At 44.7% G+C, this 18,571-nt stretch overlaps 1 protein-coding gene across 2 annotated transcripts; it reads left to right on the forward strand.

The window, feature by feature from the left end:
• Positions 1–6: 6 nt before the first annotated feature.
• On the forward strand, positions 7–18,571 carry LOC116377006 (matrix metalloproteinase-16-like). Of its 2 annotated transcripts, XM_031838526.1 has the most exons (4): positions 7–12,073; positions 13,317–13,331; positions 13,566–13,688; positions 17,839–18,571. In XM_031838526.1, exons 1-4 carry the CDS (start codon positions 11,970–11,972, stop codon positions 18,152–18,154), a joined length of 558 nt encoding a protein of 185 aa, XP_031694386.1. In that variant the 5' UTR covers positions 7–11,969; the 3' UTR covers positions 18,155–18,571. The 2 variants fall into 2 exon arrangements, with proteins under 2 accessions (XP_031694386.1, XP_031694387.1); XM_031838527.1 differs by lacking the exon at positions 13,317–13,331.

Genomic DNA, 18,571 nt, shown 5'->3' on the forward strand with positions numbered 1-18,571 from the left:
GTTTTTTCAAAGGGGAATTTTCACTTTAAATATGTATCTCAGCTGAATAACCCTTATTTGTTTCCCTATTTGGGCTTGTTCACGTTCTCAAAGTGGGCTAACAGTTCAGCTGAGAAAGCAGTGTCACCAAACAAAATAGTTTGATTTCATGGTAGTACAATTAGAGAGTACAGGCCACAAGATTAGTTTAAAATGAGTCAACTCTAATACTGTTATCTCCTTATAAAGGTTGCATACACATGTAATTCAATATGTAAGTCAAATGACTACAAAAGATCTTCCCAAAGAAGTCAAAGCACATATTCAGAGTGGGCTCATAGCCAAACCTTTGTGTTTTTAGGGTTCCAGTGACTTGAGACATGAAAATCCTCACTTTAGAGCATCCTGATAGTATCACTAGTGCCATTATTGCCAAAGCAGCAAATGCTCCGAGGCTCCGTTCATTAGAAGGAGATCTTATTAGTTCACAGGCAACAATGTGGGCAGCCAGAGGAGATTCTAACAGAGAGAGAGAGAGAGAGAGAGAGAGAGAGCGAGAGAGAGAGCGAGAGCGGTGTCCTTTCATTCTGATCTTGTATCCCGACTTAATGGATTGTTAAAAGCCTTCAGGCTACAAGTGTTACGCCAATAAACGTTAACACTCAACCAGCCTTTAGAAGATGTGTCTTTTGTCTTTCTTTCTCCCCGAGACTCCACAGCACTAACACAAGCTCTTCTTCCCCTGGGTGAAGAGAGTAATTTGGGTTTGCAAATCCCCCCCCCTCCAGTTTAGCCATAGTTGGATGCATGCACCTATCATGAAATGTTAACATGGCAACCCCTCTCGCTGTCTCTCACACTTGGCTGTGCGCACAAACGCGTGGGACACCACGCGGGGACATCCTGGCATGTCCACTGACAGTTGGTCAAGTCCTATATCCACATGATTTGCAGGCTTGGCATGCCACGTAGGGAGCAAATTTAGTCCAGATGCTACAGGTTATGTCCAAGCTCACATGACAGACAGGGGAAGGACGTTGTTGGAGAGATGTGAAACGGTTTTGTTCTTTGTACTCCGGTTGTTCAATCTGATTCTGGGCTAAGTTTGTTGACCGCTGTCCCAGAAAGTTCCCCCCTTTTCTCTGGGCCAATCGGATGTCAAAACCCATGCTTTTCTCAACTGTCCAGCTTTATTCTTTGTTGCAAGACACAACGGCGGATAGTGTTGTTTTCATCGTCATGTTTTGTAATGTATTTCAAGTTCCCAACTTGGCTTCACATTCCCGTCTCCCACGTCCTCCGCCTTGACTTGCATGTTATTATCCTCCTCCAGGCCTCACACCTCGCCCTTTCTTTTCCAAGCTCTTTCTTTGTCATACTTGCATGTGAATGTTCTTTAACTGCAGTCGAGGCACTTTGATCTTTGCGATTAATTCTTGGTTACTTGTCTGTGGCTTTTTAAATGTGTGCTTCGCCCCGTGGGAACAAAGGAAACATTTCAATGGCAAAAGTAAGAATAACAGTCAATACTTATCTGCATGTGTAAAAGTAAAAACATTCTGAGATGAGTTCTGAATGTATGTCGATGGCAGCCTCCTGTTATCGCTAACGCAGCAGTTTCATATCTGTGATCACTGTCTTTAGCTTCCTGACATGAATTCAAAGCTTCCAAGTTAGTATGAAGTGGGCTTTTGACTGTAATGCGAGCCATTTGTGGCCCTTAATATAACCACTGTATTGTCTGGGGTATCCCAGAGGTGGGAGAACTCTGAAGCCTGCTATCGCAAACATGTTAGCCACAACTTTTGAGATGCCCTTGAGGAAACTGTGAGAGTTTGAGCATCAAGTTGCCAAAGGTACCTTGAGTGAGACTGTGATGGGGGCAGTAACTGGATGTCCAGTTGGACGTCAGTGGGCTATCAATTGAGTGCAATAGAATGCAAAGAGCAGACCCGAAAAGGTAGTTCAAGCAGGGCAAAGCTCTAGCCTAAAATATGGCTCACTGCTTTGTTGCCATGTCCGGCTTCAAAAGCCCAATCCAGCAGGTATTATGATGCAGTTAGACGGCATCATACAGTCAGTATCGGGACGACTAGTGCCCCTCTGTATGTCTGTGATGTCGTAGACTGTGGACGGTGTGGAACGGGTTTCATTGGAGTCATTGACCGGACTTGTTATGACTGTACGTGTGTGTGTGCCATGGATGTATAAAAAGAACTGGATAGAGCGTTGGAGGGCGGAGCCCGTTCGTTGCGATGTACGGTGCTTATTGGTGCATAAAGCCAAAAAACACTTTGCTTTCGGGTATAAAAGCAAGCATAGAGCAAGCGCACTTTTCCTTTAACCCCGCCCCCTCCCGATAGCTTGGTGTGTACGCTCACACCACCAGGTCATAGAGGGTGAGGAGAAAGTAGTTCCTCTAAATAACAGGTGGGTCTGAGGTGGGAGGTCACCAAAACCTTTTTCCCATAATTGCCGGTCAGACTGCGGTCTTTTGAGAAAACGTTTTGGATGGCGGCTTTATTGCTGACTTCTTGGATTTGACTTCATGGCCGAGTTTGCTGAATTGCCAATTTTCTCCCTTCTTCCAATTTTCTTTGCTTTGGATTACATTTTACAGAAAGTACAGGCTGTCACCGGCTGATAAAACTGTAATTAATACGAACTTGTAACATATAACTCTACGTGTGTGCTTACTGCTGAAATTTCCTTCCGAGAGCTCCTCATCTTTAGTTTATCCGACTGTCTTCCCCTCAAGAAGTCATTTTCTCTGCAAACTAGACAATGCCATTAACAACAGCCACGAGTTCATCTCCTTCATCTCCTTGTGAGTTTTATTTTCTGGTTCAATCCACATTGATTTTATATGTCATTCTTTCTATGCCTTCTCTGCAAGGCCACATGCAGTAGGTGGGCTCTGCGAGCAGTCGAGCTCTCTTGGATTATTTTTAATCATTAGCATTTACATAACGGAGTAATTAATAGAGAGATAATGGGTTTTTAATCTTTTTTTCCCGTGTCTGTGTTTGAATCGAATGTTGCATAAGAGTTGTCGTCGCTCGGTGCCACAAACGTACCGCCGCCCCGAACTGTTTTTAACTGCCCTACCCCTTTTTTTGGTCTAAAGTGATGGTTGTGAACTCTTTGCGGCACTTTAAGATGCACCGTCACATTTAGCAGGTTTAAAGGCCAAGAGCGTCGCTGAAGCTCTCCCGCCTGTGCTGCTTTAACATCGGGTCCACGCTACCCCCGAAGCTTTGAACGCAGGCACAACGTGAACGATGTGTTAATTTGAGGAATTTGCAAAACATCGCAGTGAAACGGGATTATATTCATTTTTAAAATGATTTTGTTTCCATGTATGTCAAAGAAATTTGTCTGGTTACATAAAATCTTCATTGTATCAGTCACAGCTATTTCTGTGCTCTGTAGTCTACCCTCGCTTTATCCCGTTGGGATTTGTGATAATGGATTTGTTTAGCTTTCCCTAGGAACACCGTGGAAGCAGCAAAAGCCTCACAAGCGCCGCATTGCCTCGGTTGAACTCCGGTGTTTCACAGAGAGGCATCAGGTGCGGTGCTTCGCTCCGAGTCGCGTTAAGTGTTTGAACGCCACTATGGCTGCCACTCAGGTTTATAATCTGCTGTACAACAGAGGGAGTTCTCCCCTCTGTCGATGTCCTGTCTCAGATGGAGGAATCAATTCATAAAGGCTGGTTTGATAAAACTCAGCAGACTGTCAGTTGTAATAATCAACTCTACCGAGGATTGCATCAGTCTGTCAACGAGGTATCTCAAAAATCTATGATCAGATTTCCATCAAATGTGCTGGACACAAAGAAGAATGAATCCATTTTTGTTGTGATGAGTCAGTTATTTACACACACGCACACATGCGCTGCATTGTTGGCGTCATTTGGCTTTGGTAAGGGAGCAGATTTCGGAGCCACTGGGGTGTCTGTGTCAGCCTGTTCACCCAATTCTAGAGAATACACAACACCTGCACTGACCTAAATGATTCATAATGGCACACACACACACACACATGTCTGATTCTCCTCAGCAGCCACTTGTTATTGTTGTGTGTTGTTCCCAATCTTTTCTGCCTGCATGTCAACACAGTCTTTCTCTTGCTTGAGATGTATCTTCGGTCACAGCTTACTGAGCTGTTAAATCTTTAATGTGTCTGAAAACTGCAACATTAGTTGATGCCAATGGGGCTTCACATGTAGGGCTGTCAATTAAGCTGTTGACACAAACGCTCGAGGGGGGGGGGCGTACTTCTTTACGCCGCGCAATGATGCGTGTTGTGGCAACTGTTGCGGCCTGTTTCTGTGCGCGGTGACATAATCTTACACCAGCATGTGTGAATATGTGGTCACAGTTCATCCCAACATAAACATAACTTGAATATTAATCGGGCGTATGGAGGGCTTTTTTTAAATGTCATTTTCCCAACATCTTAAGTCATCAAAATGCTTTGGACAAATCCTCAAAAGACGATCCACTTTAGGAGGGACAATTGTGATCAGTATGTATGATCAGACTGTGACATTTTAGGGTGACATTTTGTCCTAATGGGGCCACGGAGATGGTGAACATGGCGCGCATTAAGTATCTTTAGAGCGTGTGTGCGTGTGTTTGTGTGTGCACCGTGGGGGTTCCAACCTCTGCAATAATCACATTGCTTTGGGGTCACGAGGTGCAGATGATATTGTTATTAAAAGTCATGTTGAGTCTTTTGCAAATGCAAATCGTACAGTATGAATTCAAGTGCAGCAGTTAAATTGTGTGTGTGTGTGTGTGTGTGTGTGTGTGTGTGTGTGTGTGTGTGGGTTTGCGGTTACCGGTGTGGGCAGCACGGGCTGTGGTTGCCTTGACAACCCTGGCACACTCGCCAGTGGTTCTGCGTGTAACCGATGAATAATTCAGTGCGGTCGGCGGCGGCAGGCTTTCCCCAGGAGGACGGGATCTTGTTCCCACGAGTCACCTGTGCCCAGAGCTCCGGCCGCTCTGTCCCGACTCCGTTACGGGACGTGTTTTATGTCATACAATTGGAGAGATCAGTACCACTGTAAACCCTGAAGATGGATCTGCGTACCACACACACACACAAACAATTATCTTATGATCCTTATAAGTATCAGACTGGTATGATTCCAAAAATGTGCTTTCTTCTTCAACTTTCTTAGGTTGCTAATATTTGGTCGGCCTGATATTGAAATGTCAAAAGAACTCGGGGCGAGGTCCTCTGCTGCTGATGTTTCTGTCCTAGTGGGGAGCTCATCGTATTCACTCAGCATCCCTGGATGTAAATCATTCACTGATGAGATGAGGAGACTGAAAACCAGGAGGGCTCTGTGGCAAAGTACTGACAGCAACTCGCCCACAGCAGAGGCACGCACTGGTATTTTAAGGCTGCCAATACCCTCTGCCTGTCACGTCAGGCGACACACCTTGATGTTTGTGAGTGTGGAGTTACCATTCTCAGTTTTGACAGTTGGATCTTCTGAATTATGAAAGAATGCGTATCGAGAACCAGATCCAGAACAGCGTGCACTCATTGGCTGTCTGATTATACCATATAAGGTGTTTGAAGATAATTACACAAGCATTAGGAAACTAATAAGCACTGTTACCTTTTGCGACAGATTCCGAGACAAAAGAGGCTGAAACGGCCAAGCTGTAAACCAGATGCATGATGGGATTACTAATGTTGCTGCTGCAGACGGTATGTGCATATAATATGCAGTATGGGTATAAACTCTTACAAACATGCAGGAACAGTGTGTGTACTCGAGGTGAGTGATGCTGTTTGAATACACGAGGTACAGCTCGACTCCTCCGTCCCATTCTGCCTATAAACCTTCTCTGAGTAGCTCGGACTTGTAAACACACTCTACTCTCTGAGCAGCTCATTGAGGGTGAGTGACGAACCTGCTGTGATAGCAAGTGTAATTCTGTGATTTCATAGAACGTCCTGAGCCTAATTACCTCCAGTATTGCAGCGTGTGTAGCGCAGGACAACTCATGAAATAACACGCGACTGTCACAGAAATTGACGCGTAAACCTTAATTCCAGTGAATTAAAGGACATGGAGAGCAGCCAGTTCCCAAAGTAAAATTTTTCAGGCCTTAATCACCTGATCTCTCCCCTGACGTCACTTTGTCATTCTGTACATGGCTTCACTTTAAGTGGTCAATCCCATTTAAATGTCAAAAGTCTGACTAAACCTGAGCTGCCCCAACTCGCCATAAACAATTCATGCCCGCGCGCACAAGTCAACACGCTGTCCCCGTAACCCGAGGGGGCCGAGCTCCGATCAGCTGATCGGCGCCAAACACACTGCACGACCGGGTGCTTCCTGAGGCGCGTCTCATCTATAATGGAGCGACCCCATCGCCTTCCAGGTCGGCCTTTTCTTGATGGAGCCCATTGGCTAATTGTCCCGGCCTTCTGCTGGCCAGGTAGCAGCCGGCTGGTTCAGAGGTGGCCCGGGGACATGAGCGCTCCACGCTCACCTCGCCTCACTGCCCGTGTGAGGGCGAGGCCTCTGACTCACTCCACTTCTCTGCCATCTCTTTCTCCCGAAGCGTGGCGTCTGTGTGTTGGAAGCATGGGGGGGAGGGTCCGAGTCTGATTGTTCTCTCTGCTGGAGACTTTTCTGTACCTGAAAGGTCACATGGGGCTTGATAAGATCCCTCAGAGAACCAGCGCAGTGCAATTTCTATCAGATGTGCTTGTGTAACTGCACTTGAGTGTCCTTTTTTTTTGGCCAGGATTATAAACCACAAGCTGTGTGACAAAGGTGAAAAAAGGAAATGCTCTGTGCGAAGAGGTGAGGTGAGGCCGGGCTCCTCCGCCATCAGAAGCATGAGAGAAATCGACTTCAAAGTGGAGGGAAATCAAGTGTGGCGAACCCAAAAATAGGCACCGATGCGTTTCAGACATTTTAGCCTTCATCAGGGCATGCTGGTGGACTCTTTATCTTTCCACTTCAAGAGTGCCTCGATTTCTGGAGACGGTTTTTAACCTCATTATTCCGGCGCGCTCATTCCAGAAGAGCGGCTACGTTTCTAACAGCATAATTATTGCATTACACATGAGGGGCTTATTTTTGTTTGATGACGTGTTCCCACTTGGCGGGTTGGACGAGAGTTGCATCATGATGTGGGTGAGAGTTGGGGGTGAGTGTTTTTTTTGTTTTTTTGAAACCTCAAACATTTAAGAATTTTGTTTAATCAGATGTCAGGAAAGCTTCATGCATTTCCCCCTCCTCGTGTTGCAGTGCAGCTATTCTTTGTTGGTAGCTGCTCTAACAGATTTATCTTCACTCTCAATAATCAAATTCCTTCAACGCTCCCATTGCTCAGCTTTCTTCGTCTACGCTCACAAGCTCCCTCGTTATCCATTTGCGGAGCGACGGCGGGGAGGACGTTCTGACTTATTGAATAAGGGGGGGGGGGGGGGGCTGTCTTAGATTGGCAGGACACCTGGAACCATAGATCACGAAGACAAATGAGTGGATCAATGAGAAAGAGAAGCGGGGAGGAGGAAGAAAGAAAACAGGCTGAGATAAGGACAGATAGCAGAGTGAAAGGTAGAGGAAGAAGTAAAGAGCTCTGTGGTGATTCAGCAAAACACATTTCCAGGATCTACTCTTGTCTCTTTAGAATTAGAAGAAGAAGATGGGGGACTATCCTGGAAGAAGCGATGCACTGGGAGGCACACTTTAGCAGTCACCGTAGTCTACCGTAGTATAATAACTCTTCCCAACAGAAGTCACGAAATACTAATAAACGCGCGAGTCGAGATAAAATCTATAACCTTCGGCATGATGATGGAATCAAAGGCTTGGATTCAATCTTTGAAAGTTCATGCAGTATTAATACGTTTGAGCCTTGAGCTCAGGCCTCTCTCTGAATCTTGAGGGTGTGTGTGTGTTAGGATTCTGGAAGTGCAACCGCGGCAACTTCTGTGTCTGTTTGACTGCGGATGTTGAAGGCTTTCTACGTGACTGAAGAACTGAGGAAAGTTTGCAAAAACGAGAAACCCAACCCTGGTGATGTCACAGTGACGTATTTTGCGTTATTTCAGCTTGGCCTCGGAAGCTACGAATTTAAAGTCGTGGTCAAAAAAATCTAAAACTATATTGAAATGCAATTCTAAAAGTTGGAATACTCTTTTAAGCATATAAACATGTGCATTCAAGACACCCCTGTACAGTATTTATGACATTTATCTGTAATTCTGCGTACAAATATTCATTTATTGTGCTGTCTTGCTGTATAGAAAGAAGCTCCGTGTCTCTCCATCACACCACCTCCTGCATTCAGACACACACACCATCCAATATCCTGTCGATGTGTGAGTGACAGACATATCTAACAGCAGTCCCAGCTCCCTCTATCTCTGCTGCCTCTCTTTTTTTTAATGCAACTCTGTGTCTGATAATGGCTGCATTGTCCTCACTTAATACATACCGCCGAAACAACTCGCCGTCTCGCTTTTCATTGCGGCTCATTTACATGATAGCCGTGTAGCTCATACTGCAAATACATTTCGTACACACTTTTTTTTATGTTCTGAGCAGGGTTTCAAAACGTCTAAAAATAAAAAAGTATCTGTAAACATAGTCATTTGTGTCTACAAAGCAATGTTGAGGTCGTAAATGCAAATTAATTTTGAATTATTAGACAGTTCCTTGATGTTTTCGCCCACACAGGACAAAGTGGTCAGAGTCTTTTTAAAACCCACCTGATGTACTGAAGCTCGTGTTGATCACAGTGCTTCTCCACCGGCACAATCTACCAGATGTGCAGCATTCTGAGACTGCAAAGAGGGGAAAGAACAACCTCACAGCGTTTTGATTTTGGTTCAGTGCCACGTCTAAGCTGTATACGTTTTCATCAATATCTTCTTTCACCAGAAAATTTCACTGGGGCAGTCAGTGGTTGGAGGACAAAGCTGAACGTGGTCGCAATGACAAACCCTCCGATGTCAGAGGAGATGTGAGGGAGGGACGGGGATGATTAAGGACGAGAGTGGGGGCAGTAGACGTTAGGATGACAAAGAACTGCAGGAGAGACATGACGGAGACAAGTGTATGTGTGATACCAGATTTAAATGAATTAAGCTTTATTATAGGCCTATATAGAATATGTAATGTAAATGTTCCTTCAGATACAATTGGAAGATTTGTGAGGATAAACACGAGTTCTGAAAGTTTCAGAGTTAAAAGTAAGATTTGAATGTCGGCAATAACTCTCTCTCTCTCTCTCTGTACCTGTAATGTTTGCTGCGTTACAAAAGCTTTTAATTTAAGTTTGTGTGCGTGCCTTTCCGCGATCCAACTCACTTCTTCCCGCGAGATTAAAACATACCCTTTTCAGCTTTGCACGCTGGTATCTGTGGTACTATTTTAACGGGGAAAGATCTGAAATGCTGCGAGAGAAGAAAAGAGAAGCTCGAAACAAACCAGCCTCGGCGGGGTGAAACAAGGTTCAATCAATCGTTCGTGCTTCCCAAAACTGAATCGCAGTTTACACTTTCATAACCCCTTCGGTTTTTATGAATTTTACCTCATACACCAAAGAAATGTGAACCGTGACGTAGCGTTGGACATCTGCCGCGCTGATGAGAGTCGGCGAGTTCATCGCTGCACGGTCCTACCTATAGGCCTCAGGGGACAGGAAGTAGGGAGGCAGAGAATCAGGGAGTTGTCGGTGTGCCAATCACATAAACTACAAAGATGAAGTCTGGCTGTAGCTTCCTCTCTGCTCATCCCCTTTAATGCCAGCACGAAAAGGCGTTTTGTGTTTCGGTGCATCCGGGCTTCTTTCTGTTTGTATTACAAGATTGAAGATGGTGTAGTTTAAGATATCGGCATCAGTTCATAATTCACCGTCATGATTTCTGAAGAAGTTTTCTGAGGGAAAATGTTATTTGGTATAAAGTCTGCTCAGGTTGCACTGACTAAAAGACGGCGTCTAGATTTCCTCCATAGTGATTACCATCACGTAGTCCTTTCCAGGAAGCTTCGTAATGAATTCACAGTTGCACGTTAGTTCCTTTCCAGGATTATATTAGGAAACCGGGGGATCTATAAAATGAGGTGTCTTACGTTTAGTCTTTCCCAGATCTTTAAAGAGGTGTTGCGGTTAAGTCATTGAATTTCCCGAGACTATTTAAGTGAACAGCGAAACCCGGCCAAGTAAAAGTCTGCCACATCACCTCCCATAAAACCACAACGTGTTGTTTTTACAGTTCGGCTTTCGTCCAGATTAAACAAACGAGATATAAAGTGAATATATGAGTTTTGGAAGTGTTGTTGGGCCGTTATTTTGTTTTTGTTAATTATCTTTGCCAAGAGCCATTTTTTCCCCCTGCTTCTAGTCCTAATGCTAAGCTAAGCGTCAAAACCAAGGACGCATTCCCCCCCCAAAATGTCAAAGTATTCCTTTACCAACTTCCACCAGCAATCCCCACATTCCATTATTATATTCAACTTTATTTCAGACACATGAGTCCATATAAAAAAAACTAAAACAACGACACTTTTTACCATCATAAAAAAAAAATAAAGGAATATTTAGATTTAGATCCTCCTTGGTTTTAGCAATCATGATAACACTCTTTTTAGAGTTGAATTTAACATTAATATTAAGGTATTTTGTTTTAAAACATTTAAATATTGGGAGTTATCAACATTTAAAATGTGAAATGACATTGCCCTGCTCTACTCACATGGTGTTTGTCCGCATTGAGCTTTCACCATCCACAGATCCATTTGCTATGATGATGAGCTATGGTCTGCTTTGTACAATCAGTAGTGCACATATCCACACAGCGGTCGGGCCTCTGGGCATTCCTCTGCTATGTGCACACACTGCCAGTTAGCTGATCAACATCCCAAAGCTCTATTTCACGTTTAGGCAACCACAACAAAAAAAACAAATCACAAAGATTTCCATCTCGTACTGTAACAGGCGTCTTGTTTTTTCACCCCAGTTTGTAGCTCTCTGTGAAAAGATACAAACGGGCCTTCCATTGAGTTTCTGGAGAGCTCTGGAGCCCGAAGTGAGGCCCGCTCTCCGCAACAGAAGCTGCACACTCACATTTGTGCCATTGTTGTAGAACGGTTTGCCTTTTTATTGCATTCTCCTTGCCTGCTCTCACACCATGCGTGCCAACCCCCCCCACCCCACCCCCGCACACACCTTCTCAGTGTGTATGCTATCCTGGGCAGCAGGCCTCTAGAACGACTGAAGCAGCTCGGCGACATCGTGTACGAGGATAGCGCTCAGGTTTCGCGGCGTGGTGATGCCGAGAGTGTCAAAGACAGCTCATTGCGTCTTTGGGTTGTCTCTCGACACAGTACAATCTGTTTTTCTTTTTTATTGGTTGAATTTTCTTTTGGTCGGTTGGCTTTGTGTTGCTAAATGCAGCAGTTGGCGGAGTCCGTTCGCCGTCTTTATGATGAAGACTGAGAGGGTACAGAGAGGCTGGGACTATCCAAATCCCTAAAGCCTCTTCCGTGGGGAGCCCAGCCGATCCCTCATCTTCGCCCCGGTCCAAAGATCTGAGCTGTGATTCCCTCCAGCAGGATTTTATAGAGACACAGAAAGCTCTATTACACCAAAAGCCTGTCCCCGACAAGCCAAATGACAAGATAACAAGTGACATTTTGCTCTATAACATTGTATGGAGGTTTCTTACTGGAAAAATGCCTTTAGATCCATTTGCTGATCTTTTTCTTACTTATGTTTCTGTAGTTAAGCTGTATCTTGATGGTGATTTAATAGTGTTCTAGGTCATATAGAACAGGGAATAAGGCAATTCCCTGAACCCTCAGTGTACAGTTCCTTTTGCATAGACGTTAGCATGTCACCTGGAACCCCTTCCCTGTAAATACTCACCCTTCCCTCCCTCTCTTTTGTCTGCAGTCATGGCTCCAGAGGTACGGCTACCTCCCTCCTGCAGACCCCAGAATGTCGGTGCTGCGCTCTGCTCGAGTCATGCAGTCCGCTATCGCTGCCATGCAGCGCCGCTACGGCCTCAATGTCACAGGCTCTCTGGACAGCAGCACTATAGGGTGAGTCACATGTTTTGAAGGGGGGGACTTTGAGTTCCGAGCTTTCATCGTGACGAGTTCCCTCAAAAGATAAGGAAATGTGGACGGAAGTTATAAGACATTTAACAGGAAGGAAGACACTGCCAGTTATTCAGTGACTCCATAGGAGTTTAATGTAAGTACAAAGAAGCGGCAATGTTTAATTTAGTAGTGTAAGTAGTGTCATTTCTTTTACATGCATGTTACTTTGGAAATCTCCAAACAAATGAGTAAAATGTTTCCAAAGTCTGATTAATTATTGAAATACCAAAACATTATTAGATATTATTCCTGTTTGGTTTTTCATGATTTGATTCAACACTGAAATTTGAAGTTGTTTTAACATAAATTTTACAACGGGAGGGAACAACAGCCAGGAGGTAAAACACGCAGCAAACGAACAAGCAGCGGTTAAAGATTGTTGAAGCTCACAAAGACATCTTCAGAACGGGGGACAAATGGCGGACCAGTCTCTCATTCATCCCGTTTTGTATTCTGAAGGCACCCAGAGTGGTTTTGCCAAGACACTAACTTACCCTAACACGGATTAAGTGGGGCGTCTTAATTCGATCAAAGGGGCCTTTCACGGAGAGTACACCTCTGTTGTCAGATCAAAGGCTGCGAAATGGCAAAGTATTAATACTCAGTGGAAGAACAGGGACAGCGTTCGGTCGCCACTCGCGCGATCGGTCGAACCTCAACGCAGCAGTCAAGGACGACGTGGGTTTAGTGGAAGAACTCACTTTATTGTAACCACGAAGACGAGAAGAGTCTCTGGAGTCTCCACATGGATGTACTGGAGGGTAAACCCACCTGAGGCCTGTAAAAGAGGTTTTAATAAGATTATACTTTGCATTAAGAATCAAAGTCCTATTACTTATGTGAGGATATTAGAAATCAAACAGATGATATACAGAATGCTCTTGTTTTTAAACGGCTCAGGTTATACCCAGTTTAAACCCTCAGGGCCATCATCATTTTACCTGCCAAACACACACACAAAAAAACTGTGTTCACTGACATTTGTCCCCACCAACACCGAAATGCCATCCGTGCTACAAATAGCAATGAGCTCAAATTGGCCACTGAACCGCGACGTGGCGATGTGGTGGCCAGCGGTGTGAATGCAGACTAACAGCTGTCCCACCGCTGGGCTGAAACGTGATGAGCTAACGGTGTGCCTGTGCTTCTTCTCTCCTCCTCCCGCTTCTCGCTGCCGAAGCAGCGATAACACGATAAGGTGAGGCGCCTTCTGTGTGTCATACATGAGTGAACGTGTGCTTGCATGTGTTGTGTTTAGATTTTGAAGTAACTTTATGTGTAGCGAATTCACGCGTTAACAAAGTCTGCATCTGTTCACGAATGTGAAGAGCTACATTGGATCAGAATTTGAAATACAATGAATGAAAGAATTTTCAAAAGTATGCGCCCCTAGAATGATGATTGATGGCCTCCTATCGTTTTTTTCGTGCAGGTGGATGAAGAAGCCAAGATGTGGGGTTCCCGACCAGATAGGAGGCGCATCCAAATTCAGTGTCAGGAAACGGCGGTACGCCCTGACAGGACAGAAGTGGCAACACAAACACATCACATACAGGTGGGTGGGTTTAAAATGTGCCAAGATCACGCCGGTCAAGCTTGTTTGCTTCATGTAGAGGCAGCTTCACAATAACCCGGTTTTCCTCCAATCCCCATAACCACCATCGACACGCACAGACGATCCCACACACTGACTCGACCCGTCAAAGGGGCTTTTGTCAAGCTGTGAAGACATCCGGCTAACATGATTAGCCCAGTATGTGCCCACAGCCCCGAAGAAATGATCTGCGCAGACTGAGGCACGTGCACACAAACAGGGCTTCATGACTTAACCAGTGCCGTTGACCTTTTCATTAAGATGCACATTCCATTGAGAGAGAGAGAGAGACAGAAAAGGAAACAGCCTGCTATCGTTTGTTTGCATGCACTTCTTGCTCTCTTTTTTTTATCCTGCCTTTAAGCTTTAAACAATGGTAGCCCATTTAAAACAGCCAAGTCTTGGTAGAACTTTTAACTGTCTCCCAATTTCTTCTTGTGGAGCAAAGGAGCAACTTCTGAGCACAATATTTAGATTTATATGAAGGATGGAAAGCTGCAAACCCAAAGGTTAATCCGAAGTTGCTTTTAAGCCAAACTGCAACCATTACACACTAAAAAGACAGTGTTCTTTAAAGCCGGGACTGTGCAAGCTTTATCCTCCGATATGGCAAGAGCCATACATGCACCAGAGATCTCATCACCCAATTCTGACATGCAGCTACATGAGTAATGATATATAGGACAACATGTTATGTAATATTTCTGTTGATTCAGTGAGTTTAGTAGCCCACATTCTGTAATATTTTATACATACCATGCCGATGCTTGCCCCCAGCCCCATGTTACATGGGATAATCCTCAAGAAGTGGGCTTGTTTTTTTTTTTCTCCTCTGTCCTGAGGATAAATGTATAAGCAGTATTACATGCTGAATATAATCTAGTGCATCAGCGACCTACAGCTGAAGTAGGGCTGTACATCACTGATTCATGCCTGTGCATTTTCTCTTCTTAAAAACACAACACTGGGATTGGTTTCCGAGTTCGTACCATGAGTGCATGGTTCCTCTGTGGCGGCGCAGATTTGAAAAGGAGAAAATTAGTGGGCTTGATGAAAAGTGGAGGAGTAGATCGGTGGAATTGAGGGGGTGGGGGGGTTGGAGGAGAAGCAGCTGCACAGAGAAAGAGATGAGCTGAGAGGAGAGGAGGAAACCCTAGTGGAAAGCAGAGGGTGCTCTCTTGACAGATTAGGGTTATCGGATGGGAGCATTTTTGAGAGTGTGAGTGTGAGTGTGAGTGTGTGTGTGTGTGTGTGGGGTACATGGATGTGTGCCTGGCCCCCAGTCAGCAGTCGGATGTGCCCGTAGCTGCTCATTTCAACTCAAATTGGTGCAATGGAGAAAGTTAGAGAATGAAGCTCATTTTATATCTTTATATATAACATCAATGAACGATAACCGGTGACGGTTCTGTGTGTCGCATGTCCACATTCATTTTCTTTACCATTTTGAGACAAACTTTGATTTTATTTTTGTTTTGTTTTGGCCATTGGTTATGATAATGTTGTACCAGCCAAGTGACGTTGCTGAGATCTACGAACGGTCACTGCAACAAACACGAGCAGTCAGACAATCAGACATGGTCAAACGGTTCAAAACGAATTGTTAAAAAAATAAACAAGTCTGGTATTTTGGAAGTATAACAAATGCATGGCCACCCCAAGTGTGCGCTAGTTTCCATGTAGCCACATACAGTACTTGCTGCGGGAAGGCACTAATTAGCTTTGGCATGCCTACAGTTCTCCCTGCATGCAGGTACCATTATAGCAGATGAGTTGCATCCGGAATCATTATCACCTCACAACATGGAGTTGAATATTTTACGTGGCCTCAGAGCAGGCTGGTGATTCTTTCATTCGTCGTCTTGCAGCCTCCGTCTGCGCGCGCTTCTCTCTTACTCTTAAAATAGGACACACGCATACGGTGAGCCGGGTAATAGAATCAGATGAAACCGTCTCTGTACTCCTCAAGGGGCCACAGTTGCTGCTAAAGCCTTTCATTGTAACCCCAGACAGAGCAAGGACATGCACAGGATTCATTGGGAACACTTCAGGTGCTACAACAGTTTCTCTCTATTTCAATCTCGGCGAAAACACTCGTGTCTTTGCAGACACTCTCTGGGTCAGCTGATATTGATATGAAAGCAGGACTTGTACCTCTATCTGCTCTGCATCAGCACTTCAAACGACAAAAGGGCCATTTTGTGTTGCCTCTGTAAGTGGCCCCAATCAGACAGAGACCGTTTGCTTACTCAACAGCCAACCATCGCACTACCAACACTTCACTTGATGTTTCCGTAATTCAAGAGTTCTGGCAAATCTTGAGATGCGAGCATTTATTACTCACACTTGTCTGAGGACACACACACATTTCCACACTATCATTCATCACAATTTACATCCCTTACGACAAATCTTAGATGCAAGCAACAACACGCCATCCAGACAGGTTTGTTGCCGCTTGAGGCTCGAGGCCTTTTTAGTGTTCTTCAGTTCATTGTTTGTGGTGTAACGGGCCAAAACGTGATTGTTGTGGTTCACTCTCACTGCTCTCATCTGTGTTGTTTTCCGGCACAGCAGACTGATGGTAAAAAACAATAACTCTTGAAACCTATTGTACAAACAATTAGCAAAATTAGCAAGTAGAGCCAAATATGTCCCTCAAGGGTCGGTGGAGACCAAAACTAGAGCTAAAGGAGGAGTAAACGGTAAACTCACTTTCATCAGCTCGACACACACGTGACTCCAGATGAATGCTTCTCAATGTGTTGATGAGTCACTGTTCGCTAACATGTTCATCATATCAACTTAATAATGTGATAGTTTGTCTATACAATTACATAAATTCCATTTTGTCTGTCAAAACAGAAAGTCATTAGCTGAAAGTGAAGGTTTTGTCAAAGCTTGTGAGAGAGTAATTAAAGCAAACTCATCTTTGCTGAAGTGCTAGTCAGCTGTGAGCAAGTCTGTCTAGAAAGAGCAGACCAAGAAACAGAAACAGTTTATTCTTTGGTTCAAGCAATTAGAACATTTGAAATGAAATTGCCGACACTCTATTTATATTTCATAACCAGCCTTTATGCTTCCCTTTTCACTGAGTTTGATTTAATAATTAATCTTAGCTAACATACAATATTAATATGCAGTATATAGATGTGCCTTGCAGCAGTCTACCCACGACGCAAAAAAAGATGAGTAACAGACGTCCTGATAATATTTATTGCCATAATGGGATATGACAGCCAAACACAGATGCTGTGAAGGACCACAAGGAGAAAGGGAACAAGAGAGAGGTTACAGGAAATGCACAGAGGAAATGGGATGGGAGGGAAAAAAACACTTGAGCAAGAAGAATTTTATTTAAAAATAAATAAAATTAAATTGGCACTTTATTTACACACTACACTTATCAACTGATCTCAACTCAGACACAGCGCTACAGGCATAAGAAGACATAGAGTATTGTGTGCGTGTATGTGTGTGTTTACAGTTGGATGACGCAAACTATACCCATCCGTCTATCCCAAAAGAGAAACCACGTTTTAATAGAGCGTGACACCGAGATATTTTCAGAGCGAATAAAGTGGAGTCAGGTTTTTTCGTGATTGCCCGAACCTGACTGGGGCTCTCGGCAGCCAGTGGGCTGTTGATAATCCGTAATTAGAAAATAACTTTCAGTGGCAGGGAACTGTCCCGTCCTCTCCACACCTGCAGCAACTCAAAGCCGGCAAGGGAGGACTCAGCTGTTCTTCCCTCTCAAATCGCTTCATTTAGCTTTCTGCTGGCGAACACGATGAGCGTGAAATGGCAGCATGCGGGGAGAACAAGCATCGGGATGGATGTTTGAGTTTTGGATACTGTGATTGTGTAGATTGACATGGTGTGTGTTTTAGTTTTTTTTCAACCGTTGTAAACTGACTATTTTTTTTTTTTTATATCCCACCATATCTCAAGCTCTGAGTGGACATCCAGCGGAATCGGCCACTCTTCCCTGTGTTACGCTCAAAGAACCCAACAGTCTTATCAGACCAGTTTACAATAGATTTGCTCATCCTGACAGCTGAAGGAGAAATCCCAACTCGAGGCTTAACTTTTCCCTCCCGTGTCTCTGCAGCATAAAGAACGTGACACCCAAAGTGGGGGCAGAGGAGACCCACGATGCCATTCGGCGGGCCTTCGACGTCTGGCAAAATGTAACGCCGCTGCGCTTCGAGGCCGTGCCCTACAGCGAGCTGGAGAGGACCAAGAAAGACGTGGACATCACCATCATCTTCGCTTCGGGTTTCCACGGCGATAGCTCGCCCTTTGATGGCGAGGGTGGCTTCCTGGCCCACGCCTACTTTCCAGGGCCGGGAATAGGAGGCGACACCCACTTTGACTCAGACGAACCGTGGACGCTGGGCAACCCCAACCACGACGGTAAGCGTTGATTCATGTTCTTGGGAGATGGTATCAGACATATTTTTAAAACAAAAGGTCTGTCAGCTGATTCACCTGGAATGAGTGTGTGAATGTAGAATATGTACAGGGTTGATATTTTGCGTCTAGGCTCCGTCTCTCCCCATAAAGAAACCCAGAGCTCAGCACATCAGGGAGTGGAGGGTGACGATAATAACTTATCCTCTCGGGGAACAAAGTCTCAGAGCCTACAGGTGGATGCTGAGGCGGAGCTGCTGCCTGTGAAATGCTATACGAACAGCGCTAGCGGTGAGCGGGGAGTGATGAGAATAACTTAGCCCTAGAGGAGCATAGACTCAGAGCCTACAGCTGGATGCTGAGGTGGAGCTTTTGAAATGCTATAACAACAACAACAACAACAACAACAACAACAACAACAACAACAACAA

This window comes from Anarrhichthys ocellatus, unplaced genomic scaffold (genome assembly GCF_004355925.1).
Source record: "Anarrhichthys ocellatus isolate YVR2014 unplaced genomic scaffold, GSC_Weel_1.0 scaffold798, whole genome shotgun sequence".
Taxonomy (NCBI): domain Eukaryota; kingdom Metazoa; phylum Chordata; class Actinopteri; order Perciformes; family Anarhichadidae; genus Anarrhichthys; species Anarrhichthys ocellatus.